Source organism: Ixodes scapularis, unplaced genomic scaffold (genome assembly GCF_016920785.2).
Source record: "Ixodes scapularis isolate PalLabHiFi unplaced genomic scaffold, ASM1692078v2 PGA_scaffold5__190_contigs__length_132052651, whole genome shotgun sequence".
In the NCBI taxonomy this organism is placed as follows: Eukaryota; Metazoa; Arthropoda; class Arachnida; order Ixodida; family Ixodidae; genus Ixodes; species Ixodes scapularis.
Window position 1 is genome coordinate 102,177,205 of NW_024609880.1, and position 27,240 is coordinate 102,204,444.

The 27,240-nt window shown below is 42.5% G+C and overlaps 1 protein-coding gene across 1 annotated transcript; it reads right to left on the bottom strand.

Annotated features, from left to right (window-relative positions):
• Nucleotides 1–833: 833 nt before the first annotated feature.
• On the bottom strand, nt 834–27,240 carry LOC115315181 (4-coumarate--CoA ligase 1-like). Its single transcript, XM_040216891.1, has 9 exons — nt 27,118–27,240; nt 25,846–26,047; nt 25,647–25,750; nt 22,985–23,187; nt 20,681–20,849; nt 17,421–17,693; nt 12,878–13,022; nt 8,730–8,990; nt 834–970 (listed from the first exon to the last, which is right to left on the bottom strand). The coding sequence occupies exons 1-9, from the start codon at nt 27,238–27,240 to the stop codon at nt 834–836; spliced, it is 1,617 nt and encodes a 538-aa protein (XP_040072825.1).

Genomic DNA, 27,240 nt, shown 5'->3' on the forward strand with positions numbered 1-27,240 from the left:
GGCGAACGGGCACATTTTGGGAGAGTGGGAGTCTGCTAAAAGGTATTTCATGCTCCAAAAAAGGGTGACGGCTTCAGAAATGTAAAGAGTATTTAAAAACGAAATCTTTATAGAAAAAAGTCCTACCGCGAATTAAAACTACACCCCAATTTGCAATTGACAGCGAGGCTATTAAGCTCTTAACAATTAATTAACTAGCCTCTAACGTAAGCAGTTACGGGGTGCTGAATAATATCTGGTGGATACTCACGTTCACAAACAGCTCGCGCTTGCGAAACATATATTTTAAAACAAAAAAAGTCAAAAACAGAGTACTATTTTACTTTTGCGACATCACTTGTCCATGCTTGTATGTTACATTAGTTAAATTAATAGCCAAAAATTAAGATTGTAATGTTTCTTTTCTGCAAAATCTGAGAAGTTTTTTTTTTTTTCATTACTCACGTTGGAATCTTTGTTTGTTATATTTTGTCAGGAAAGGGAAGGCAAATTTGTCGAGCAGGACTACCTCGCGCCAGTCTTCACGTGATGGCCCGGCCTCCATAAATCTTTTGTGTGCTCTATACCGTTGCCATCTTTTCGTCTTAGCTGCCGACCGGATCGTCCCAACACTACACAAAACTTCATCAAAGGCCAACTCTTTTATACTACCATAGATAAAACTTTGTTTTATCATATCTAGTTATAAATTGAAACCGACTCACAAACATCAAAATTATTTTAACTCGTGCAGCTTTTTTTTATCCTTGTTTATTACAAGTGAAATACAGAAACACCTTTTAAGCAGGTTACATCGTGGTATTCGTGTAACTTGCGGAGTCTGAGAAGCTCAACTATTTTTTGAACTTCTCTATTTCATGGGCCACCTTTGTTCTGAGGTCTTGTCTTAGGATCTTTCCTCTATCGGACTTGGGAAGAGATTTCATGAAGAAAACACCTCCATACAGCTGCTTGAACACTGCGGCTTGACCTTTGAAAAAATATATGAAGACGTAAGATCATCTAACCAATCTCCCCCAAGCTTAACGCTCCATTCATATAACCCTACTTTTGGCAGATAAAAAAGCAGCAGGAAGACCTTTACGTTCGCGTTCATGTAATTCCGAGAATTATAGAAAAAGCATGACACAAACAAGTCACATTTGCTTTCTTGGTGCCTTGTGCATTGTACGGGTAAGCTAACTAGTGTTTCTCTTCATTGTCACTTTCAAATAGAAGTTAATAGAGTTTCAAATAGAAGCCAGGTCTAACAAAACATCCGTCCTAAAAATACAGTCTGCGCTGTGACATTACGCAAGGCAAAGCGTCATGCTTGCGTTGCGTAATGCCACAGCGCAGACTTAATTTTGAGGTCTAAACAAATGTTCCGTCTCATCACTCTCTGAGCAATATCCTAGATCGCGAAAATTTGCTCTTAGAGTGTTTTGCGGTTAAGTAGGCCCGCAGGTATTTCTTAGGGTTTAGATAATAGCCGGCTCTAATATGGTATCCAGAACATCTTGAAGTACAGTCTCAAGCAGAGCTAATTGGTACATGTTACGTATACGTGTCAGCTAGAACATAAACACGAACACACTATAAGTATATAAAGGAACAAACACACCGCTGAGTGTGTTTGTCATTTTTTATGGTTTGTGCGTTCATGCTTAAGTTCTAGCTGACACTTTACCTTTTTGGAGTTGTTATTTGTGCGATCAAATATTTATTGAATACTTCGGAATCTTCGGATTAAGAAAATGGCTCTCTCAAACAAAAACGATTATCTAGTATGGTCAGTGTTATATACAGGGTGATTCAAGGAGACGCCAGGCTCTTTAAATTGACCGCAAAATTTGGTTTCTTAACCTATCGGGCTACTACTTTGTGCAGGGTTGCCCACAGATGGTGCATTTTTTTGTTGAAATTTGCAAAAGAGCGAACTTACCTGAGGAAAAAGTAAAGAAAGAAAAAGGCTTAGCTCCTCTGGAAACGCAGCGACGCCACTGGTCTTCAAACAACATGGCACCGTTTCGCACGGGAGACAAGAGATGGCGCAAGCGGTCGCGACGCCAACTGCCGCCAACGAACGAGCATACGACGCCGAGAGCCGGCGTCGTTAGCGGACAAGAACGGAAGTTGCTTGTTGTTGTTATCGCGCCTGTTTTTGTTTCTGCGACTGTCGCCGGCCTGCGGAACGCGCGCCCCTTTTGATTCGAACAGATCGACTGCTAAAGACGTCGGCTCTCAGCGCCGTAGGCTCGTTCCTTGGCGGCGTTCACTGCGCCATCTCTTGTCTCCCGTGCGGAACAGCGCCGTGTTGTTTGAAGACCGGTGGCGTCGCTGCGTTTCCATAGGAGCTAAGCCTTTTTCTTTCTTTACCTTTTCCTCAAATAAGTTCGCTCTTTGCAAATTGTACAAAAAAAAATGCACCATCTGTGGGCAACGCTGCACAAAGTCGTAGCGCGATAGGCTAAGAAACCGAATTCTGCGGTCGATTTAAAGAGCCTGGCGTCTCCTTAAATCACCCTGTATATATGTGTATATATATACAGGGTGTATTTTTATTCTTACTCATTTGTTTAAAAAAAACCGTGAAAGCTACACTAATGCGGTTTGTGCGGGTGGGTTATACGGCCAGGCGGACGTTATGTGGCTGGCTAATCTTTACGATAAGTCGGCTAATTAATTGAATTTTGTTTTAATTGAAATTGGTTTTAATTGAAATTAAAACCAAAAATGGTTTTAATTAGAAACTTGTAGAGCATCATCGGAAACCATTAAATCAACCATTTTTGGAAGGATATAACGCCGGGGAAGCATTTAACAGCATTCTGGGAAAACGCTCCATTTGGACGCGTTTCTAGATTTCGGTTTCTTATCGGAGCGCATCACCGCGCCCGCGGTCCTGCTTCTCAGTGGCTGAGACGCGCCACACACGTGCGCCCTACTTCCCTCCATTCTACGAGGAAGGCGAGGGGGTGGCTTCACGCCGCGACCACCGGGGAGCAGGATTGCTGGCGCGTAGTTGCGCTCCGATAAGAAACCGAAATCCAGAAACGCGTCCAAACAAAGCGTTTTACAGAACGCCGTAAAACGCTTCCCCGGCGTAATATCCTTTTAAAAATAGTTGATTTAGGGGTTTTCGATGATGCTCAGCAAGTTTCCAATTGAAATATATGTTCATTTTCAGTAATTAAAAAGTTAATTAACGAATTTTAATTAATTAGCCGACTTATCCCAAAGATTAGCCACCCATACAATGTCCGCCTGGCCGTATAACCCACCTGCAGAAACCGCATTAGTGTAGCTTTCACGTTTTTTTTTTTTAAACAAATGTGTAAGAGTAAAAAAAAAACACCCCGTATATATATACCTATATATATATTTTTGCCAAGTTACTTCTTTTTACATTAAAGCAAAAAATCAAAATTCAGACCCTCTCCTCTTCGTTCACATTATACAGGGTGTTTTCTTTTTAAGCCATACAGATTTATTCAAAATATGTTTAATCTACACTTATGCCGTTTGTGGAGGTGAGTAATACGGCCAGTGGGGCCTAGTATATGGGCTAATTGAAACTTACGGTCGGCTTATTAAGTAAAATTTGTGAATTAACTTTTTAATTAGTGAAATAGTTACATAGTTCCAATTAAAAACTTGTTGAACGTCGCCCAAAGCAACTAAATCATTAATTTTCAGAAGGACTTTCAACACATAAGAAGCGCAGTAGTGCGCTAAAGTTACCACTCTTGGAGCGCGTTACAAGGCTGGGGCTCTCATTAGACATGAAAAAATCACGCGGGCGCCTTACCGCAGCGGCTAACCTTGTACCTGCTCCACGAGTAGTAACTGTAGTGCACTACTACGCTTCTCACGCGTTCAAAGTCTTTCTGAAAATTACTGATTAGTGATTTTCGAGGAGGCTCAGCAAGTTCTGTATTAACACCATACGTCTATTTTTACTAATTAAAAATTTAATTAACAAACTTTAATGAATTAGACAACTGATTACGATTAACTCTCTATTCCATGTCCCCCTGGTCGTATAACTAACCTGCACAAATCGCATATTCGCATATGTGTAGCTTTCACAACCTTTTAAAACAAACCTCTAAAGCTTCGTATATATATATATATATATATATATATATATATATAGTTCTTTTTTTTAAGCTTCTCAAGTTTCGGTTTGAATCGAATAGTACAACGTCATTCATAGACTTTGCGGTGGAAAGAAACGCCAATGCAACCTACACTGTTAGCAAGTCCCGTGTATTTGGTGAATATTTGGGGTGAAAAACACGCTATTTACACAAATTACCATAACTTTACACAATGAGTAACGGATAATTTGTTCAGAAATCATGCGAGGTTGTAAAAGAAGTGTTTTGGTCCGGTCATACACGCATAACCGTGTAGCCGACCTCGATAACACGCATCGCCCCCGGCGAGGACCGCACCATTGCCGGCTACCGAAGCACCGGAATGCTTGGAGACACACTTAGATAGCACCGTCGAGACAAATGCCGCGGAAAGAAACATGTCTCGGAGACAGATATGCACCAAAAGCAATTGCGCCATGTCGCAGGACGTTGGCGAAACCCGCGCTTACCGTGCTCGCCGCCATTTTCTGGTCAATCACTATACGGCTTCCCTCATGTCACCCATGTCTTGTATTTAGTTTAGGGTCGTGATAATAGTTTCTAACACACCGCAAATAAAGTCATGTTCTAATTATTCGTTTCAAACAGTTAAAATGGATATAAAAAGTGTGTCCTCGTTGTGAACACGTGACATTGCAGTTGGTTTCGTTTTTGCTTCAACCTTCAACTGCAAGCGAGCTGGCCACGGAGCAAGCGCAACGCCGATGTACGCTGGAAGCAAGAGCCGGTTGGCTTTCGTTTGTTTTGTTTGACCGGAGAAAATCTGGCAACTACACCAACTACGCATGGCGCCGCTATTGCTTTGGTTTGACGGGACGCGAGAAGCTTAGTATAGAGCTTCGCAGTTTGCGAGCACATAGTGAAGACGTGACCGGAGAAGTGCCCCTGTGATGTTCCCGGAAGACGGAAAGTACCATTCGTAATCGCCGTGTGTGCTTTGAAAGCGAAGGAAGTCACAGGGTCCACGAGTGTGCAACCACAAGCCAACGTTCACGACAGCGCTGCGTTGACTTCGGCGATCTCGTTCTCTTTGGTGCAACACGGCGATGCGACGAAGAACTGAAACGTTCGTGGTGTGTGGTACGGTGCTTGGAGGTAGAAACCGGCACTAACACGGAGCTCATATTGGTTGTTGCGGGGTTGACGTTTAAAACGTTCAGTCCCGTCGTCATCAGCTGATTTGGTCCAGCTGGTCCGGGAGGACGCAGCGAGGGTTTTTACAGTAAATCTTCCATCGTTCCGTTTCAAAATGTGGAAGATTCCCGACGCATACCGTGAGCAAAAAGCTCCGGGCGTTTTCAACAAAATTACGTCGTTTTAATTGAACAATGGTCTTCGCATAGTTGTCCTATCTGCCGTTTTTATGCTTCGTGTCTTTGGACTGCCTTTGCACAGCGACGTGTTCGCACAGCGACGCACACCGCTCGAGTAGATGATTAGGTCCCGCAAACGACCGGTTATAAAGAATTTCAGGGAAACTTAAGTCATCACCGATGTTTTCCTGTAAATCTCGTGTGATTCGTGTGAGTTTGTTGCGCTCATCATGCGGTGTGAATAAATTGGCAAGATTTTCTACCTGCCCAGATGCATGAACTGAGACCATTTTTTTACGTAGTGAACATTGTGCGTTTTCTTTACTTTGGGAAGAGGCCCGAATTTGTTTCTTTTCTCTCTGGCACTGCCCCAAGTTTCAAGTTGCAGTTTCAGTAGACATACCTACTAACAGGTACAAACTGCTCTAAAGCAGGTAAAAGACCGGGAAGTCAGGACGGTGCGGACACCGTGTTTTGCGCTTTTCGCAAGGTGAATGGTAAATGCTTTTGCGATGTATGCGGAATATGCAAACGATTTTGTTATGCCCGTCGTGTACGTATCTAGAAAAACGAATAAGATGATCTACAAAGGCGCAATCACAAGCCAAGATTTATGATAACAGTGCGTTCGATTCGGGTGTCCGTGTAGTTATACCCTGCTCTCTGCAACACCGTGTCATGACGAAGAGCTGGAACGGTCACGGTCTGCGCTGGGCTACCGGTTGACAGAAACCCGCATCGCCCGCATCGGCACAGAGTGCGCTTGGACTGTTGATGCTCAAGCCTTTCATCCGCGGCTTGTCGCCAGCTGATCCTGCTGCTCGACGGCGAGGAAGCGGCGAGAGTGACCTCTGAAGTAAATGTAAATCCTCGTTCATCCAGTTATCCAGTGTCAAAGTGTGGAAGATGTCCAACCTGTACTGAGGGCGGGAACTACGAGCGTTTTGCCTTGCTTTTATAACCGAAACCAGAACAGCGAGATAATTGTCTTGCGTACTCCAAAATGACGGAAGCAATAATTTTCAACAGGTCGAGTACGTCACCGCGGATGTAGGCGAGACGGTGCACACTGTTTAAACCCTTGCAGTATCCACGAGTGCTACCAGAAAAATGACGTCAACAGAGAAGGAGCTCGCGAATCAGCATAATGCAGTGCCACGAACCCGTGAATTTTCAATATTCGGGGTAATGGCGCTATAAATATAAAAAAAAAAAAAACGCATCAGCGCCACATTTGTGATTACGAATAACACCGGTCACAAACTCCCAAGCCCCACCGCTCCACTCGACACCAACACGACATACGACAAGAAACTGCATGAAAACGCCCCAAAAGTGAGGCCCAAAAGTCAAGGCGTCTGCTCCCGTACGCTTACTACAACTAGCGGAAGTGAAGTGTTGGGCGGACGTCCTTCACAAGAATATATAGAAAAAATGCTTTGTTCAAGTATAATTTCCATTGATTATTGAATACGTACTGATAAAATCCCAATCATTTGTTTTTCTATCTGATTCAAGCTAGTCGGACTGCTCATAACACTGGTCGAGCATGAAAATAACAAAAATTTGAACTTTTTCATGGCCGGTTTAAGATTTATTGTTAATACATCATTGTTTTTCGCAACGGACTAACTTTACAGATTTTGCCTCCATACTTTTTAAATTCAAACAGTTCTTACATACGTCTGTCCATTGTGCCGTGTTTTGTGTCGTCTTCTATAAATCTGTAACGGTCAGCGACCAAAGAGCTAACCCGCACATGTCAAGCTTATATACACCGCGGGGAGAGAATGACGTTAGTAGGAAGTGTCGGGCGTAGGGTGGGGTGTTGTGTTTGTGTATGTGTCGCTGCTGTGTCCTACGTGGTGCTCGTGTTGTCTGTGATGTACGAAGAGTTGCGTCTACTCGTGATAGTTCCCAGCGTATTAACAGACTCCTGCTTTTTCTTTCGTTGGTTGCTAGAAATCTCACTAGGTGGCGCAAGCTACCGCGCGTTTCCAAGTAGTTTGCTTGAGTTGTTTATCCATGTACATTCAGTATTCGTTTTTTTTTCGTTTTTTTTTTTTTTGTCTAGCGGTTTTGTCGTAGCTGCCCACGCCACCGACCGCCGACGACGCACGTACGTACCTTTGCACGTAGCTACGTCCGCCGCTTGGAGACTGTTTACTTTGCATAAAAGACATCGAACAAGAACAATTGCGTCCTGTGTGCTTTCCATTCGGCTGAAAGGCGCGGCTCGCTGGGCTCGTCTCTCGCCTGTTCTCGGCTGCTGGCCGCCATGTTTCATAAGGAACACGTTGAACCGTGCTTTTCGGAAGGCAGACACGGTGTAGCGTGCTAAGTTTACCCAGCACCTCGTGTGTAGGCGAATAACACAGATGGCTGCGTGTATAACGAACACGTTTCGACGTGTCCGCTATGGGACAACGGTTTACACGTTTGGGCGTGTTATTTTTGCTAACAGTGTACAACTTCGTTGCGCTGTTGATGCTAGGGATGACAGTGCGCTACTCGGATCGACCCACTATTCGCAGACCCTAACATATAGTGACCAAACAGGAAAGGGAGTGGTTATTGAGTTTATTGTATTAATGTTGGACGAAGGGAACGGGAAAGATAGCCGGCGAAAAATTGGGGCCAGGAGCGGCTCACTTTTTGGCCTGCCTCCTAGCTTTAATATAATAAATTCAATAACCACTTCCTCCCCTCTTCGTTCACAATATTATTACAGCTGCACTTCTGAATCTTCCTCACTCCACATATAAGTATTTATATTCATAATAAAATCCATACAGTTATAGTTTGTTATGTCAAGAAAGCTTCACATACCTCCTTACAAGTAATGACTGCAGAAAACAAACAAATTAAGTACTAATTTACGCGACAACTGTGGCCTCGGTTTAAATACCGGTACAATACAACGCACTAAATATTTTATAGAACTGTTTTTTTTTTACTTCAAATATTTTATTCTGGATATGTAGTTAATTTTGTAGGACCCCGTGCCTACTGGAGAGGGGTGGGGAGAGAGAGGATGATATATGTAATTGGGGGTAGGTGGGGAGAAGGGGAGAGAGAGTGAAGGTGGCAGAGAGGGAGGACACCCAAGAGATTTCTAGTTATCATTTTGCATTAATGATTAGAGCTCATAGGCCGCTTTTCCCATAACAAAACTTGTGCGTGATACTTAAAAGTTAAGCTTTGAAATGTGCAAGTTAGACACGTACGTATCACATCAAAAATAAAGTTAGAATATCAGGAACATGACATATACCAGCAATGAGTTCCCTCAGTTCTGTCGCCAGACTCTCGAGGTTTTTCTCGAAGCCGTCCTTGACAACGACACAGGCTGTGGGAGCCTCGCCATACTTTGAGCTTGGAACGCCCACAACTGCGGCCTCTGCGACAGCCTCGTGGGTGGTTAAAATTTCTTCCAGCTCAGCCGGGGTAACGACATTATCCATGCATTTTATCATTTCTTTCAATCTCTCAATAACATGAATCCGTCCTTCAGCGTCGTAGTAGCCTAAATCTCCTGAAAATCAAAATGTAATATTTTCAGTATTTATCCCTTTTCATTCAGTAGAAAAACAGTTAAAGTGCAGGCGAGCTGGTCTCAGGTTATCAATCATCAGGTATTATTCAGTGGTTTGGCGGTAAAATAGACACGCAGGCGGATTTTTTTAGACGGTTTTTGCTAAGTTCTTGTGCATTGCAAATATAAATTTTGGTATTCAATATTGAACTTGTACTTACATTTTTGTCCATTATTTAGCACTGTTCGATTCGAACTTGGTTTGAGGTGAAAGTTCGCTAATCGCACGCATCAAATCACTTCTTTAATATAAGAGTGTTTTCAAAACCAGTTTTAATTGTTTGGTTTAACACCCCACGGAGCTTAAGTCGATGCCTCACCAGAGAAGTAGTCACCCCTCAACCACCGTCCGCGTTGTCAAGGCGGCAATTTGCGGCAGGTGTTGTTTATGTTAGCTGCCTCGTGAGTGGCTCGTACACAAGCCGAGATCGATGATAACTTGCCTAAATAAAGATTTTATTTTTTTTGTAGCGAACGCTCTCTCTGTTCCGCGCATGAACGTTAGAAAATTTACAATGACTATCGGCCATATGCATAATAACACAGAAAGAGGAGAACACCACATGCGATATCTCGAGAACTGCAGATGAGTGTCTAGAAATGCGCCACTGCACGCTTTCGTGCACACATCTAGAACTAGGGATGCCGCGAACCACCCTAGGTTCGAATCGAAAGGTTTTGACATTTTCGAGCCGAGCTGAGGTTTGAATTCGAAAGATTTCGATATTTTCGACCAAACGGAGGTTCAAATTCGCAAAATTCGCATCTTTCAGACACCGTGGAGTTTCGAATTCGAAAAGGTCGAAGTCTTCACTGTTTCTAAAAGTTCGGGTTCGATTATTTCGAGTATATTTTCTTATTTGAAGATCCAGAAATTTGAAGATTTTGAACTTTCCTAACTTGAATTTCGAATGAATCTAATGTTTTCAATTTCTTTGGATCTGAATTCGAAAAATTCAATTGTTAGAATTCTTAGAGACATGAAGGTCGATAAATTCGAAGATTTCAAATTTCTTTCCACATAAAGTTCAAAAAGGTCGAAGGTTTTGATTCCCTTTTAGGGCTAAATTCGAGCAAAAAACTTCGAAGGTTTCGAATTTCCTTTAGGTCCAAGTACGCAAAGTTTAAGTCCGGTTTTCATGTTGCGCCACAGTTTCAGGGTCCAATAACGTTATCACGCCTCACTGGTTTTCACGAAATCAGGCTTGGAAAAGTTCGGGCGTGATATTTAGACTGCGCGAAGGTGGTTAGGCAATTAAATGAGACAACGAGTGTCCCCTATGTGCTGGAATATTTGCTAGCGCAGAGTGACGTGGGACCTTAGATCATTAATTGTGACCGCCAGCCCGGGAGGCCATTAACGTGCATCACGAAGTAGTGATCACACGAACGCGCTGTTTAACGATACTCATCGTGTTCGAAACGGCCAGGGGCTACACGTGGTTGAGGCTCAGAAAAACCTTGAAGCGATCTGGCATGCTGCCTCCCTACCCCCCTGCACGGTGGTAGAAATCTGATCGAACGCCGCCCCAGTGACGCTGGCATATAGTATGTTAAGCTTGTACATGATGCAAAATCCTGAGACTGGGAATGAAATTTGAAAGAAAAAGTGTAAGAAGAGAGAAAAAGGGGACAGGACAACGTCTCAAACTCAGCTCAGGACAACGTGCCAAACTCAGCTCAGGACAACGTGTCAAACTCAACTCAGCTGAAAACTCAACTCAGGACAACGTCTCAAACTTAACTCAGCTGAGTTTGAGACGTTGTCCTATCCCTTTTTTTCTTTCTTCTTACACTTTTCTTTCGAATTTCATTCCCAGTCTCAGGATTTTGCATTATGATCAACATACACCAGCTCGCCTGCACCTTGAAAATTTTTTTAGTTTGTAATTGCTTTGGAGTTTTATTTTCTGGGACAGAAGAAACGCCGGGCAAAAACACAGAAGCCCACACAACTTGAGGTCAAGGAGCGTTCTACCATACCAGTGGCGTCAGAAGAGGAAAAACGGGGAAAAAAAAGGGGGGGGGGGAACGCCAGTCCCCCTCCCCTCCCCACAGATATTTCGGACTTTTTAATAAAACAATACGGGCAAAGAGGGCATGGTGGAGTTCATTTTAATATGAAATTATTAAAGCATATCTATAGCTACTGTCGCTCTTCACTGCATAAAAGATCGCGTAGATGGTCATTGTTAGAAACTTGTTGTCGGAGGGCACTACACGTCACATGCTCGGTGGTGCGGAAGTTCAAGGCTACATCTTTTCGACATAAACAACTGTGCCATTGGTAAAAAACAATAATAAACGTAACAATAAATGTAAAAATTAACAGCTATAGAGAAAAAAAAGAATTATCCAGAACCCGCCGGAAGTGTTGTATTCTTGCATATTCAGAGGCCCAGAACTACGAAACACGTTTTTCCGTCCAAAATGTGTAGTCTAAAAAAAAAACAGGTCCCACAAACGTAAAAAAAAAAAATTAAAATTTTTTTTTTAATTTTTTATGACGTAGTGATTGAGCTTGAACAATTTTAAAAATCTTCCCTTATGAGTTAATTTCCTTCTCAGCGTGAAAAAAAAAACATTATTTCGTATTCTACAGATGGTAATGATATGCACTGTCTGTGGTGTTCATGTTAAATGCGATACCTCAAACAATTTAGACAAAAAATTACCAAGTTTAGGGCATAATTGCCCGTAGATACATGTTTGGCTATTTCTTCGGAACTTGTCTTGAACAACAATAATCATATCTAAAGACAACACTTACGTAGGCAATACATAGATTATTTTTAAAAAGTTTAACATCTCCACCATAAATAGCTTCGGCTATAGCGCGCTTCATACATGGCCCAAACGACATTTGTCAAAAACCCGTCGTCCTTCCTCGCTCCTTCGGGAATCTATTTCTTTAAAACCAAGCATGCCCGATGTTTGAAATAAACGTCATGGTCTTTCGCAAGGAATCCGGCACCGCATGTAAAATGCGAAAAAAGAACGAATGTACCTCACTGCTTGAATCCAAATGAAACCGCCCGCCGGTCTTTCGAAGTTCGACGAACTTCGAACTTTTACACTAAATTTTCGAAGTTCGTCGAAGATTTGACTTTTCAGGAATTGAAAGTTTGACAATTTTATAATGGTTTACATTAACAGGTTCGAAAGTTCGAAAACTACCAAATTTCTTAGCGTAGGAAGGTCGAATTGTCGAAAAGCTTCGACCTTTTCATTGTAAGAACTCGAAAGTTAGAAAATCATCGAATTTTTAGTCTATCAAATTCGAACGTTCGACAAACATCACATTTTGCAGCGTAAAAAGTTCTAAATTTCGAAAATCGTCGAACTTCTTAGTTTAACAAGTTCTAAAATTCGAAATATTTCGACCTTTCGAACCGCTTGATTCGATCATCGAACCTTCGGTTCGAAAAAAGTTTGTGGCATGCCTATCTAGAACACAGCGATGACAACCGAAGTAGGATCGTAGTGAATTCTGATGTCACGTAAAGATTCATATAGTATTAATAAAGCACGTAATACTTTTATTTAAAATGTTAGCCGAGCACCAAACCGCAGAGTTTTGAGACTGGTTATATTATGGTTAATCTTTGCCCCATCTCATGTCCGCATGTTTTTGCAGTACGCACTTACAGCGTCATATAGAGGTCTCAACGGACGCACTATGGGATAATGAACTTTAAAAAGTGCATAATAACACTCTGGTTCCACGACAATTTTGGCGGAATAGAAATATTTGGGTCAGACCGAGAAAGCCGTATTCTTGTTAGTCAAAATTAAAAAAAAAAACAAAAAAAACAAGCACGTCGTACCTGTACGAAACCATCCATCGGTGCTCAAGACTTCAGCGGTAGCTTCAGGACGCCCATAGTAGCCCTTCATGACGCCTCGGGCATGAACCGCAATCTCGCCATTATGGTAGGGGCCGAGAGAGCCTCCACTGGATTTGTCCAAAACCTGGGTCATCATATTGGGTCATCAATTCCTTTGTTCCTTTAGAATAATATTTGCTAGAAGCGACAGCTGCACTACCGTTTCCGGAGATAGTCAAATATTTGTAACAACCTCTGTTAATAAATTGTCCAATCGGAAGCTTACACACAGCTAGTTGAATAAAAAAACTACTGTCTTAGCATGAAATTTGTAGAGAATAGGGGGTGATGCTAATGTAAATCAAGGCAACCCAGTGGCAAAGTACTACTTTAAAAGAGAGGAAACGTTAGAATAATTGCAACATTCAGAGAGCAGGTATACGTTTGCGGATTGGACCCGCAAACATAGCTACTCCAGTGTCGCGCATGATGAGTGTTGCCTCGCCTGTTGATTGTACTTCGTTTCATTTTAAGTCCAGACGCAGCCAACGCTACGATCTGAGGCGACCAATGAAGCAGCGTGAAAAGTGCAAGTCTCTAGTTCTTTTCGTTTTATGATTGGTTTACCGATGATAGAACGCGTACAGGCATATTGATGAACGCCATCATGGTGCTCTTTCGATGCTATGGGATGCTATTAGCTCGTAGCGACGGCTGCGTCCGGGCATGAGGTGAGACGAAGTACAGTCAGAGATTGATGTCATTTTCTGATATACTGGTCATGTTTTCGGTGTGTGCTTTGTTATACTCCCACTTAAGTCAATAGAATGGCCCATCAAACTTCCGAAGTCAGGTCAGAGCCAACATTTTTGAAAGCAACAAAAGTCTGACTATGCAGAGCTTGAAGTCATCGACATTCATTCAGTGAATCTTTATTTAACGAGCATCAGGTGCACATGTTAGGCAACCCGCCCGGTAGTGGACATCCTTTGTCCGGGATACCCTGGATGCGGCTGGCTGTCCGGGCCTACGTCACCAGGTCTTGCTGGATCCCAGGGTACGGGCTGGTCAGGCAGACCATCCACTGATTATAGGATGGAGTCGGGTTGGGTATGAGGTCCGGGGTTGAGAAGAACAGAAATTACAGGTGGCGTGCTATTGACCGGGGTACATGGAGTGAAGAAGGGTGCTGTGGAGATATGTGTTGGCCTGCAGTCTTTGGAGGGTTTTGGCTTCATCTCGTGGTAGTCTTGCGTGCGATGCCGGGTATTTTCTTCCGCTGTGACGGTAGTGGGATAGTACGTCGGCACACTTAATGAGTAGGCCGGGCATGCGGGTAGGAAACGAAGGTGTTCCCTCTTGGCTAATATCCCGGTGTGTATGCGCGCGGGCAGCGGCATGTGCCTCCTCATTACATTCGAGGAATTCGTGTCCGAGTACCCAGACGAGGTGTACTTCGGGGAACCGGGAGATGGTCTTGAGGACGCGAAGGGTTGTTTAGGACATGCGTCCCCGTAGGTAATTGCGGCAGGCTGCCTGGGAGTCTGTGAGCACTTTGATTGTATCGTCGCCTTTAATGGCGGCCAGGGCAATGGCAATTTCCTCGGCGGATGCTGTAGATGTCGTGCGGACGACATCTACAGCATGCCAGTGCTGTAGATGTCGATTTTATGCCAGTGCTGCCAACCTCCAAAGTCGTTTCTTGCCAGATTTGTATCGAAAACTTCCCTAGACTTCCCTAGGTATTCAGAAAATATGTTAATGTGCATCAATATTGAGATTATCGTTATGGGGTAGCTTAAGAATAGATTCCTGTAGTTGGGCGTCGATTTAAAGGTTAAATTTGTTTGGTTAAAACTTTTTACATATTTAAACTTTGTTAGTTTGGCCTTGTGTGGCCCCCTGAAATCACTGTTGTAAGCACTGGGAGATTATGTCTGGCATCGGCAATATACAAAGAAGCCTTGTTCCCGCTGCGCTCGGCCGGCACAAGGAGGGAAACGGGAAGGAACGTGTCTCTAAAGCTTTGTGAAACCTATTGATAAACAATCCCTAGATTTGAACCAATTTCCCTTCGCTCCAAGACGATGACGGAAATTTGTAGATTTGGAGAAAAATCCCTATGGTTGGCAGCACTGTTTGATACCCTGCTGCACTGGTTACACATACAGCATGGGCTGGCTGATGCGGATTCAGGGACGCGTCAGTGTATCTTGCAGTTGGGCTATCGTCGTGTTTCCTGCTCATTGTTCACGCTCTAGCGATGCGTCGAGCCTTAATGTGAATCGGATGCAGGTTCTTCGGGATATCGGCTGCTCGAATTAATTCTTTTAGGTGGAAAGGTACCCGTTCTTTGTGTTCTTGCAAGGGGGTGTCGCGTAGCCTAACTTTCTCAAGGTGGCTCGTCCTGGGGCGAGTTAATTTAAACCGTTCTAACAGGAAGATGTGATGTGCTTATGTATCTCTTCCCAGGTGTTGTGGGCTCCTAGTCGACAAATTTTCAAAATGTACTGACTAATAAATGTAATGCGCAAAATAATGCGTCAAAAAGAAGTTCGAATGCTTAAAGCATGATCGGAGCGCGCTCATTACGCATTTAAAAAACAGTAGGCCATATCTGATCATAAAAACCTTCGTAAATGACGTGAACGAAAACATCCACGATCTCCTGCTTAACAGCATTGGATTTTGAAAAACCTGCCCCTGGTGTTCTGAATACCTAAGCCTTGCCCGGGGTGATTGAAGCATGACGATATTTCACCAGCTAGTTGGCGCAGTCTAGCAACGGCCTTCAAACAACTTCTGTGATTAGCGAGTATATTTTCTAATTTTGGGCGTTAGCGAGTCTTAGGGAACCGTTTTTGCAGATTCGATACGCTATGATGCCCCCCCCCCCCTCCCTTTCCCGAATCGTGCATGCGCTACGGCAAAAGACTCTCCCATGCGCAGTTCGTACCGGACGGCCCATGCTACCGTATCGGATGTTGAAAAACGGTTCCCGAAAACTCCCTATTATCCTCTTACCTCGAACTTCAAAAATAATATGATATTGTTTTACGCGACCATTTATTCTAAAGTAAACGTAGATTGGACCTTCCAAATGCTCAGACTTCGACTCAGATCGAAAGTGTTCAGCCCTACTGATGGCGTCAGTATGTCAGTCTGTTCTACAGTAAGCCTAGATATAAGAAAGAGTCCACCTGAAACCACAATGAGTGTTTGCAATTTAATGGCGGATTCCCCCCGCGCCGATCGATCGCAAGTGCGCATGCGCTGCCATGTCGCGTGGCAAGGAGGGGAGCAGGCGGAAAAACAGAGACGCTCGCAGACTATCAACGGTTTTGTCATCTCCTCGCTGATCGTATTGCAAAATGCGGCATAAAAACCACTTGATCCCGGTCGAGCATTCGAAAACTCTCTGTGATATCTCGTCTAGGCGGTTACAAGCAACCACGACACATTCGATCACTCTCCAGCGCCAATCCGTTAACCACCCTCTACGCACCCCTCTGTGATCATGTTCAGGTGATGCCATGTTAAATTTTAATACTTCAATTCTATCATTAAGACCATCTATTTCTTCTCCTAAAGTTTACTGGAAAGTTCAATCGTTTAGTGCTCTCTGAATATTTTTACGTAATCGTGCTCTATAATAAATGTAAAGTGTTCTACATTACCTTCCAAAGAGTTTTAAGCATCATAATGTTTTTCGTACATACACTCATGTATTGTGAGGCGCAATTAGAGACATTGGGCCAACCGATGTTACAATGTTACATCAAACGTCTGGAAGCTCCTAAACACATTACAATTCAGTATTCCCTCATTATCACGTGTATAAGCTCATGAGAACATTAAATTTGGTTGTCGATTTCTATAGATATTAGTAATCATACGCGAGATGCGATGGAAGAATTACAACACTGATCTTAGCAGCGTAAAAGAAGAGGGCGCGCAACACTCGAAAGCATGGACCTTTGTATCTCATGATGAAGGGTGTCGTAATCTGACCGTTTGGAGTTGCGCAATACCAGTTCTTGTGACCACGAGCACGGGCGCAATGGCGATATCACAATAGGCTGCAAACTAGAGCGAGAGCAAAGATCAATTTTGCATCAAACTCGTCAAAGCTAAAACCGAAACATTTGATATGAATCAGCACGAGTTTCACGCAGAATTGATGTTCTCTTTCGCTCTGGTTTGAAGTCTATGGTGAAATCGCATTACGTCCTGGCGCATTGTGGCAAAATGCTCGTGTGGCGCAGCTCCAAATGTTCACAAAATGAGACCCTTTGGCACAATGAGACACAAAGATCTCTGCCTTTGAGTGCTGCGCGCGCATTACTTTCTTTTCTCAAGCTATAAAATGAGTCTCGAAACTTTTTATCGCACCTGTTATCCATAAAATAATTCTTTGCTGCGTGTAAATCATTTGCTTGCTGATCGCCGTCAATAATTATTAAACGGTAAGTACACTGCTACGGCAGATTTAAACCTAACAAAAAAAAATAAACGTGTACCATCCGATAAGTTTCAGGCATACCTTGATTTTTATACCGGCAAGAGGAACTCCGCTGTTGTCGAAGGTAATTTGTCCGACAGGTGAGATGCACACTACGCCAAACGTTTCAGTCATGCCGTAGCCATTGAGAAGTGATTCGACGTCGAAGATTTCACCAACCTCCCGTGCAAGCGAAGTCGGAATCACTGAACCACCCATGAAGATCTTTTTTACACGAGGCACACTATCGTTGTTTCTTCGAACTTCATTGACAATACATTGCATCTGGCCCGCAATGCCAATAAAAACAGACACCTGCGAGATAAAAAAAAAATTAACGCCTTATTTCAAGTGTCTTTCAGATACTGCGTGTAGAAGGAATAGAACTTTCTGGTCCCAAAAGTAATATTGTATTTTCAGGAAGTCCTGGCAGTAAATATTTTATCTGAATAATTCTAAACTGAAATTTAACTACGTTCTTCTGCAATGGCTTAACAGGTGGATTAGAGTATATTTCATGGGTTGTAAGTTGGATGGACAAAAATTAATCACATATCAAAATTCGGAACGAAAGCAATTGAAGTAACCATTTCAACAGTTTCAACAGGTGGTAACCCGGATAAACAAATCTGACCACCTAATCCCTAAAGGGGCACTGAAGTCATTTTTCAAAAAGGCCGTTCTTGATCTGAAAATGCTTAAAATGTGTTAGTTCCCACATATACTAAGTGTCTTATTACGAAACCGCGTATTCATCTTAGGCAATCGATAAAGATGTGGACTATTTTCTATAGCGGACTTCATTTTATGGACCAATGAAAGCCCTACAATACGCGCAGATTCCGAATTATTTTATTATAACTTGTTTCAAAGAGAGTCTGATAGGTGTGTATTCGGATGAGACTCCTCGTTTTCTCCGCGGGCGAAGGTATCACTTGCAACTCGCCGACAAGCGCCCTTCGTCTACCAGTTTACTCGGAAGAAAATTCTTCCCAAAAATTGCGTTTCGCGATCTTTGAACACGTTTTTAACAAGAATATAAGCTAGGCACGATTGCAATTTCCGGTTTGTCCGGATGCTTAGAGCGTCTAGATTGAGTTGTCACCAAAAAGGACGATCTCAGAATCGACTTCAGTGCCCCTTTAACAGTCGGATTGTTTATTCAGTTTCTTTTGTCCATGTTAACGTTTTTTTTCTCAAAGTCTAAGATGTGCAAACGAGTTAATAAGGAACAAACCAAGAGTTACTACTACTTTTTAGCGTTGTAGTAGATGCAAACTCACGACCAAAAAAAAAATTTGATTTTGTTTAAATTTCAGGTCAATTAAATTTGTTTAATTTGAAATCGATTCCTTATAATAAAGCAAGATGTATGTTATTAAAACCATATCATCTAGAATAGAGTGATTTTGTAACTTGATGCGTTTCTAAAAAGTGGTGATATAAATGTCTTTCTCGAACCTTCATTGCTATTCATAAAAGTTGAGTGTCTATGAAAAATGGGAAACGATCGACAAGCGATAAATAGAAAAAATATATTTGAAGATTGGTATAGAGTAAAGTTTTTCTTTTTAAATTTAAATCACCTTAATAAAGTTGGTGGGAGCGCATGAGATTATTTTCGTTAAAGTAAACATATTCGCTGAAAAATAAAAATTTGTATTATTACTAATATTAAGTATCTTCACATTGAACCTAAACACAAAGTAAACGTTAACAAAAAGATAATTTGGGGATAAAGAGAGATAGAGAAATAAAAGGACAACGTTTGATTTTACGTTCGACCATTCAAGCTCCTGTTAAAAAAATAATTGCAGTTTTTGGATATATAAAAGTGATATCACTTTGTTTTTTTTGTTTTTTCGGAGAACACTTCTGGTGAGTCCATTCAGTAGAACCCGTTAGTGTTTCAGAATACAAAATTGTGGTGGACAACACTTATTTCTGCATTAAACTGGGTATTCTGCGAGTTTGACGGGGGTACGAACGTTTTCAAATTTGCGAGTGAGTCGATATTGACTTTAAATATTCGGCGTTTTTCGGTTTTGGTGTTTTTAACTATTCTTAGGATATAAAAGCTTAAACATGACCAGTATTAAATTTAGGTTGACATTATCATCATCATAGCTACCATTATCTCAACGCAGCATTAAGGGCAGGCTTCGGCTATCTCTGAAAAAAAGCCGTACTGAACTAAGTCAAAAAGAGTGCCTGAAATCAGTTGTTGTAGTTTAAGTCGTTTCAAATAATATACAAATCAGGGCTCAGCTCAACTGGACAAACTAGCGTAACACGTTACACAATTCAACGGACGCATAGAAAAGGCACCAACAATCCAAAGTAACTACAGAAAACAATTCGGATACCAGGTGGTCACTCTTCAATTACTATCAAGTTTGCATGTTAGTTCTTAAAATTCAATAATCTTGTTGGGGAACGTCGTTTAGATCATGACATCCCATTTACATTTACTACCCAGTACGTTCTTATTCTATATTTAGGGTTTTTGGGCATCTTTATTCCTTCCTCTCGTGCGTCTGTGTCTGAATGTTGTGTCATTCTTTTACTATATCATTGCCAAGGTCGGTCACTTTTATAATCGTGTTTGATTTTGGTGCGGCGCTTGCAAGCGTTTTATTAAGTCTACATGCTTTCAATTTAAGCTGTCATACCTGTAGTGATTTTTTATAGTGATTTATAAGAGCTTTTTTAGATTATTTTCATACCCATTTCTCTTTTGCATAAGGGTCTCTATCTCCCGGTTTTAATTACATTTTCGCAGATTTGTTTTATTTTTTTTTATTTTTACTTTTTACGTAGTCTCGTTCATTTTGGTTTTGATGTGCAATTTCTTGGAGATTCGTTTTATACAGTGTAATGCTGTCTGAACGTAAATACAACATGAATAAATAATAAAGCTCACGTGAACCGGGAGATTTGTTCTGCCTTAAATATGCTCTTATAAATTCGTTCGCGTGTTTCGACAGAGATTCAATGTCAAAACCAACACAGCTCTTACCTAAAAAAAAAATCACGAAAACGAGAAAACATGGATGATACTTCCATTATGGACTGTTTTTTCGTATATACTTCGTACAAAGAAAATGAACAGCGTAACTAGCTTAGTGCCTTCAGACAATAATAAAAAATAACATTTATTTTATTGCAAAGTGGGTTTGTGTTAAAAGTTACGATCAAATTGGCACACTGTCTGCTCCTTCATGGTAAAGTTAAGCGGCTTGACATAGATAATTTATTCTTAGGAATTACCTCTATTCTTTTTTTCACACAAAATTTCTCACCTCATGGGTCTTGACAGCCTCCAGGAAAGCTTTGTACGGAATCAAAGGATTGGTTATGACTATTTTTGCTCCTGAAAACATGCAAAACATGGCTACCGCAAAACCGGCCGCGTGGGTAAAAGGATTCCAGCAAAGGAAGACATCCTCTTCAGTGCAAAATCCAGCAGACCTGAAATTCAGAAAAGCGGTGGTGTGGTATATGAACTACAAACTGATAAATACAGTTACCTCAAAAATTAAAGAAAGGTATCGTTTGCACCCGGAAGTTCTTTTTAAACATTTGAAGAATGTAATATAATGTTAATGTAAAGTTTTATTGCAATATAAAGTAATATATTTGTATCAAGTAATACATAGTCATCCGGTCGGCAGCATAGAGAAAAAGACAGAACAGGACAAAGCAAGATGATAGAGCACAAAAACAAATTATGCACGAAGGGCCAGCACGTTGAACCTGGGTGAGTTTTCGTGTGCATCAATTCCCAGTCGTGTTCTTCAACTTCTTTACAATACAAAATTTTCTTTAGAGTAAATATGCGTATAAAACCTGAAAAAAATCAAGTAAACAAACAAACGAAAAAACAGCAAATAAAAATACAGCATCCATGTTTGTTTTACATGCTTTCACTTTAAAAAAAAGTGTGTATTCTGACACCCTTTGCCCCATATAATGCACCCCAAAACTTCAATTCGACGTACATCGCCCTATAGTCGAACAGACGGCCCCAAATTTTACGAGGGGCTTGATAGTCGTGTGGTACAACTTATTAAAATAACTAATGTACGTGTTACTGACTAAAAAAAAATAATCAGGGTTTTCTTGGCCCCACTGCGAAGGTTCAGTGTTTTCTTTATACGGTCTTTGGTACGTACTTTAGCTAGTTAAAAAAAGTGAAAGCCGTTTACAACTCCCTGTAACACCGAATTAGAGCGCAACTCTTGAGGAGGAGGAGGGAAGGGTGCTGGGGGGTGAAGTGACCTGGGGGGGGGTCACCTGACCTTGGGGGGTCACGTGACGATGCCGATGATGTCATGAGTAACGTCACTGATGACTTCATCCGTGATGATGACGATGACGATGCGGATGCCGGTGACGTCATCAGTGACGTCACTGATGACGTCATCAGTGATGATGACGATGACGATGCGGATGCCGGTGAGGTCATCAGTGACGTCACTGATGACGTCATCAGTGACGATGACGATGCGGACTCCGATGACGTCATCAGCGATGATAACGATGACGATGCGGATGTCGGTGACGTCATCAGTGACTTCACTGATGACGTAATCCGTGATGATGACGATGACGATGCGGATGCCGGTGACGTCATCAGTGACGTAACTGATGACGTGATCAGTGATGGTGACGATGACGATGCGGATGCCGGTGAGGTCATCAGTGACGTCACTGATAACGTCATCAGTGATGATGACGATGACGATGTGGATGCCGGTGACGTCATCAGTGACGATGACGTCATCGGGGAGGTCACGTGACCTCGGCGGGGGGTCACGTGACCCTGGGGGAGGGGTCACGCGACCTCTGGGGGTCACGTGACCTTGGGGTGACCTTGGGGGCCGCGTGACCTTGGGATGACCTTGAGGGGTCGCTTGACCTTGGGGTGACCTTGGTTACGCCGACGCCAACGGCGACGCCGACGGCGACGGCGACGCCGACGCCGCTCAAGCCGGGAACGGGCCCCTAAGAGCTGCGCTCTAATATATATATATCGTACCGTTATCAAGCCCGTCGTAAAATTTGGGGCCGTCTGTTCGACTATAGGGCGCTGTACGTCCAACTAAAATTTTTGGGGTGTATTATTTGGGACAAAAGGGTGTACGGTGATACACCCTTTTTTTAGACTTGATCTTTAGATGTGATGTGATTGACAATACTTGAGTGCCTCTGTGCAATGTAATTGATTTAGTAAGATAATACTAAAAGATACGGCTTCCCCCACGGCTTCACAGCATCATGAAATGTTTTAAGCAGGGTAAAATTTCTTTGCTATAATTCACTTTTTTATATCAGACAAGTGACTTGTTTCAATATGCCACTATGCATGTGAATAGACTAAGTTGGTACTCGATCAGAACGAAATAGTTGTTTTTAACTTAAGGCTGCTTTAAGAAAAATATACAATATACCTCTGCGTCTTTCTTTCTATACTTAAAAAACTACCATATTCTGAATGTGCCTGCTTCGGTACATAAATGCGGGAAACAAACAAAACGGCTGCCGGTACGGTAAGACGGTGAAAAAACTGTTTTTTTTTTCAGCACTTTGATCAGCGCCCATACCTGCACGTGTGAAACGCGGCACAGTACGCTTTGTGCGAAATTTCCACGCCCTTCGGAAGACCCGTTGATCCTGACGTATACAGGATTGCCACAACCTCTTCTTCGTTGTCAGTAGGTACGTGGGACGTGAATGAGGCATCTGAAAGCTTTTGAAACTGGAGAACATTGATGAACCCGGGCGCGCTTCCCACGCAAAACAATGCCTGCGAATCAAAGAAGAAAAGTTATATATTAGTCGTTGTGCTTGTTGCACGGTAAAACAAAATTATAGGCACAGTTGGCCGATTGCAATAGAGATGTAAAGCTTTTCAAACAGCGATAGTCACTCGCTCATGGGATAAACAAAAGCGGTTGAAATATTCTTTTTTTTTTTTTTACGAAAAAGACAAGAGGCGTACTAAAGTTTTCTTTTTAAATTATTTTATGACTGTAATTAGTAGCGTGCCGAATAAAAAACCCACTAAGAATGATCAAAGTTCGGCCACTAGCATTTATACGTTATCGCAGCACTGAGGTAATGTGCAGAGAAAGTGTCACGAGCGCTGCGTCGTGAGCAGAAAGACATCGTGTTCATCCAATTCGTCGGAGGATGCTCGGCTTTGGGACAAAGTGCAATTTGTGAGGTGACACCATTCTGGTCTGATGATGTTAAGAGGAGGTTGAAAAGGCTGTTGGCATGCTTCAATTTATTGGGTGTTGGTCCCGTTCAGCAGTTGCAGTCCACTCCTACCTGGAGCACAGTTAGCAAAATTTACGCCTCTTTCATAGAAAATAGCATACCGGGTGAATAAACGGGGATTTAATTGAAAACACCGGAGGCCAGCCACCACTTCTTCCTGCAAGTTATTTTGAGAAAATATTTGTTTACTGGTTTACGAAATTCAAAAAGGAATCAGCTTGAAAGTAATAAGAAACCAGCACACACAATAAAACATTGGATCTAACAGGATACACGGAGTCGCTTTCACTGAAGTCTTTACCACACACGTGAGAGGTTCTCGAATTTCAGTTTCCTATTTTCAACTTCATTAGAAATTTATTTTTATGTTTATTCTGCCCAAATCGAATAATAAGAAAAACAAATACACACTTTATGCTATAGTAGATGTACACACACCACAATCCCCGCGTTTTCACACCACAGTGCTGAAAGTTTTTGTTAGCACGAATACGCGTGCCACGATTTTAAGCTTTGGTCAAATGTCCTGCTGAAAATATAACTTCATCAAATAAACACAAAGTGTGAAAGAGGTTTTGCCCCGCGTTTACCAAACAGCGGATGAAGCTAGCTGAAGAGACGAGATATCCAAGATCCGCTCAGCCTGTCCCAGTCTGTCCTACCCATGATGTCACAAACGATAATGATGATAGCCAGAGAAGCGCCCCCTGTAGTTCGCGCACGCCACCAATACCAGCAGGCATCTCCAACCTTCACTTTAACCTCCATTTTGGAAGACAAGTTGCGCCAAATATAGTGAATTGGAGTCGCGAATGCGGCTCTGCATGCTGCGTCCTAAAGCCGCTGTATTTGGGAAAAGTGGCGCATTCTCTTCCCTCCTCCTCCAAAAAAAACCCTGCTTACCTCACCTTAAAATTCCGGTTTGTGACAGAGACGCCCTCTGAATGTTCCCAAGCGTCTCGACGTCTCCGCAGCTGCAGTGGCGCGATGCCGGTAGTGTGAAATGTTCTTGCCATATAAGTATGGAAATAACCTCATTTAAAGCCCGCATTCGCATCCGACCCTGAAGCCGCTCTAGATGTGTTCGTCCAGCCGTGGATACCAAAAGTGCTTTGGATAATCGTCCCAATCATTTCTACCAAGTTGCGTTATCGGTCAGTGTCTCGTGTGCACCTGTTCGCCCCTTCGGCTTCATGGGAATCGCAAATCGTTTTTATTCATCATAACGAACCGCCCAATTGCAGTTATATTCTCCACGATTTCAGATGATTCACTACTTATTTTTAATATGTGGACAGAAAGCATACTCGTGCTTGTCGCACTGGCTTCGCTCGCATTATGTTGAATCGGGGTATAGATGCTTCCACATGGTCGCGTCCGCAGCCGCGACAGCGTTGCAAGCTTATGAACTTGGGGCGAAACAAAGCATAGTACGCGAGCACGTACGCCACATTTGACGAGCCAGCGTACTCCGCACCTCCGCACGCCGGGTTGAAATCTTTTCGGCCGATTCGGTGAAGCAAGATCGCCCTCTGAGGATCAACTTTAGTTGCAGAGGGAACACTCAAAGGCACTCCGGCCGACTTTTCAACAGGCGAGGCCGCCCGTTAGCTGCGGCGTAGCAACAGCTTGGGAAAGTAAGTGCGACCGGAAGTCCCAAACCAAAAGCAGGATGCCACGTGACGACTGCCCAATAGTGTGCGCGGCGGCTTGTTCAAAGAATGGCGTCACCTTTCCCAGAATATAGGGTCTTTAGCGCATCCACATCCCTTCTGTTATCAGTTGGCACTTGCAGAAAGTGTTTCCTAGCAAGTTTCCGCAACCAATGCGGCTACAGTCAACCTCCCGTGGCGACGTTGCCAACTTTGGTTAGTCCTAACCAGTCAGAGGTCAGCGCATGTAACAGAGCACTAATGCAAACGCAATAAAAGCATTCACAGCGTTGCCAACGGATAATTCGATAAATAGATAAAGATCTCCCACCTTAATGCTTGATGGTATTGCCACCTTGGCAGCATTTGATGCGGATTCTTCGTCAGTTAGCAGGAAAGTGCACTGGCTGTCTTCAATCGTATACACCAATTCCCCTATGAGAACGGCATCATAATAAGCTATCTTTATTTTATCAAAACGTGCTATATTTATAATCATCAAATCAAACAAAGGCGTTTCGAGCACTCACTTGCAACGTAGGTCGTCTTTGCCATGACAAGCGTACCACCCGCAAACACAACCCCGAAGGCTGCCGCTACTGTATCAACTGCATTGCCAATATACGTACACACCCTGGAGCCCGGTCTTACACCATGCTCTTGATAACCTACAGCGTATTTGCGTATCTCTTCCAACAGCTGATGGGCGGTCAAGCTTTGATGGGTGTCAACCTAGAAGAAAAACAAGGTAAACTGTTTCGACAATTAAAAAGGGCTTTTGGCCGGTTTCTTGGTGCCGAAGTAAAACTCTTTTTAATAAATCTGTCTCTTCCCATTTGTGCAATAATTTTACAAAAAAACAACAACAGCACTAATAGAAACACATTTATGCAAACTGAGTGCTACAAGAACATGGTGTTGCAAAGTAACTTGTTCCACTTGGTAACTTTTAAGCCATATATCAATACTTATTAAGCTAATTCACTAAATTTCCTTTAATGAAATGTGTTTGTGAAAATTTGTTGATATCAGGAATCGACGCAAGTCCAGATGCCCAGAGCAACTACGAAACACGATGCTTAATACAAACCAGAAAATGTGTTCATAGTTTCGCAGTGGCCGAGCTAAACGTCCACTATATTTGGGAATGAACTGAGTGCTGGGTGGTGCGCCGTGTATTTTATAATGAGCTGAATAGTGCTATTTATTTTTTCTCAGTGGCCCCGTAGTACCATATTTACTCGAGTAATAGCCGCACCATTTATGAACAAGACCCTTCCGCCTACTTTCCCACAGAACACATATAGCTATTACTCGAGTAAATACGGTAATCAGTGATTTTTATTTCTCCAGGTCTCCTAAGCCTGCTTTATGTGTTTTTATTGTAACTTCAATTTTCATTTTTATCAGGTATCAGGCTACTTTTGATTACTTTATTAGTACCACTCAATTAATGGTGCTGAATGACTCCAGGATTTTAGTAACCAATCAATGGGCGAGGAGTAAGGCTCGTATACCGGCGCGGCATGAGGTACTGAAGAACAGGCATGTGTTCTAATAAATGTCACGTAGTCAAAAGCCCGAAACGGTTCGTCTTGGCTCGGTGGTATTTGTCGCGATACAATGTCGTAGGCACATCTTGAAAGTCCGCTCGCTGCACAATAATAAGAAACGTAATAAAACACAGATTAAATTCTGTGGCTTCGCATCACCATAACAGCGCATAATATTTGATCCTCTTTTCTGCAATATTATACGCTTCCTAATTACACCGCAGTGAACATGAATAAAACCATACTCACAATAATTATCTTGGACGATAATTTCTTCAATCGCTCTTCTATAAGTTGGGAAGCGTAGCTATTTCCAACGTCGAAGTCCGCGAGAGTTGAGTGTATCACTCTGTTCACAATCCTGGCGGCCAT

Bases quoted from the DNA above. Each gene is read 5' to 3' on its own strand.
- LOC115315181 (XM_040216891.1), bottom strand. From the start codon at position 27,240: ATGGCCGCCAGGATTGTGAACAGAGTGATACACTCAACTCTCGCGGAC. The intron at 8,991-12,877 runs GTACGACGTGCT...TTTGATTTTCAG, and splicing joins CGATGGATGGTTTCGTACAG to GAGATTTAGGCTACTACGAC. The intron at 971-8,729 runs GTATATGTCATG...ATTTTTTCAAAG, and splicing joins ACTGAGGGAACTCATTGCTG to GTCAAGCCGCAGTGTTCAAG.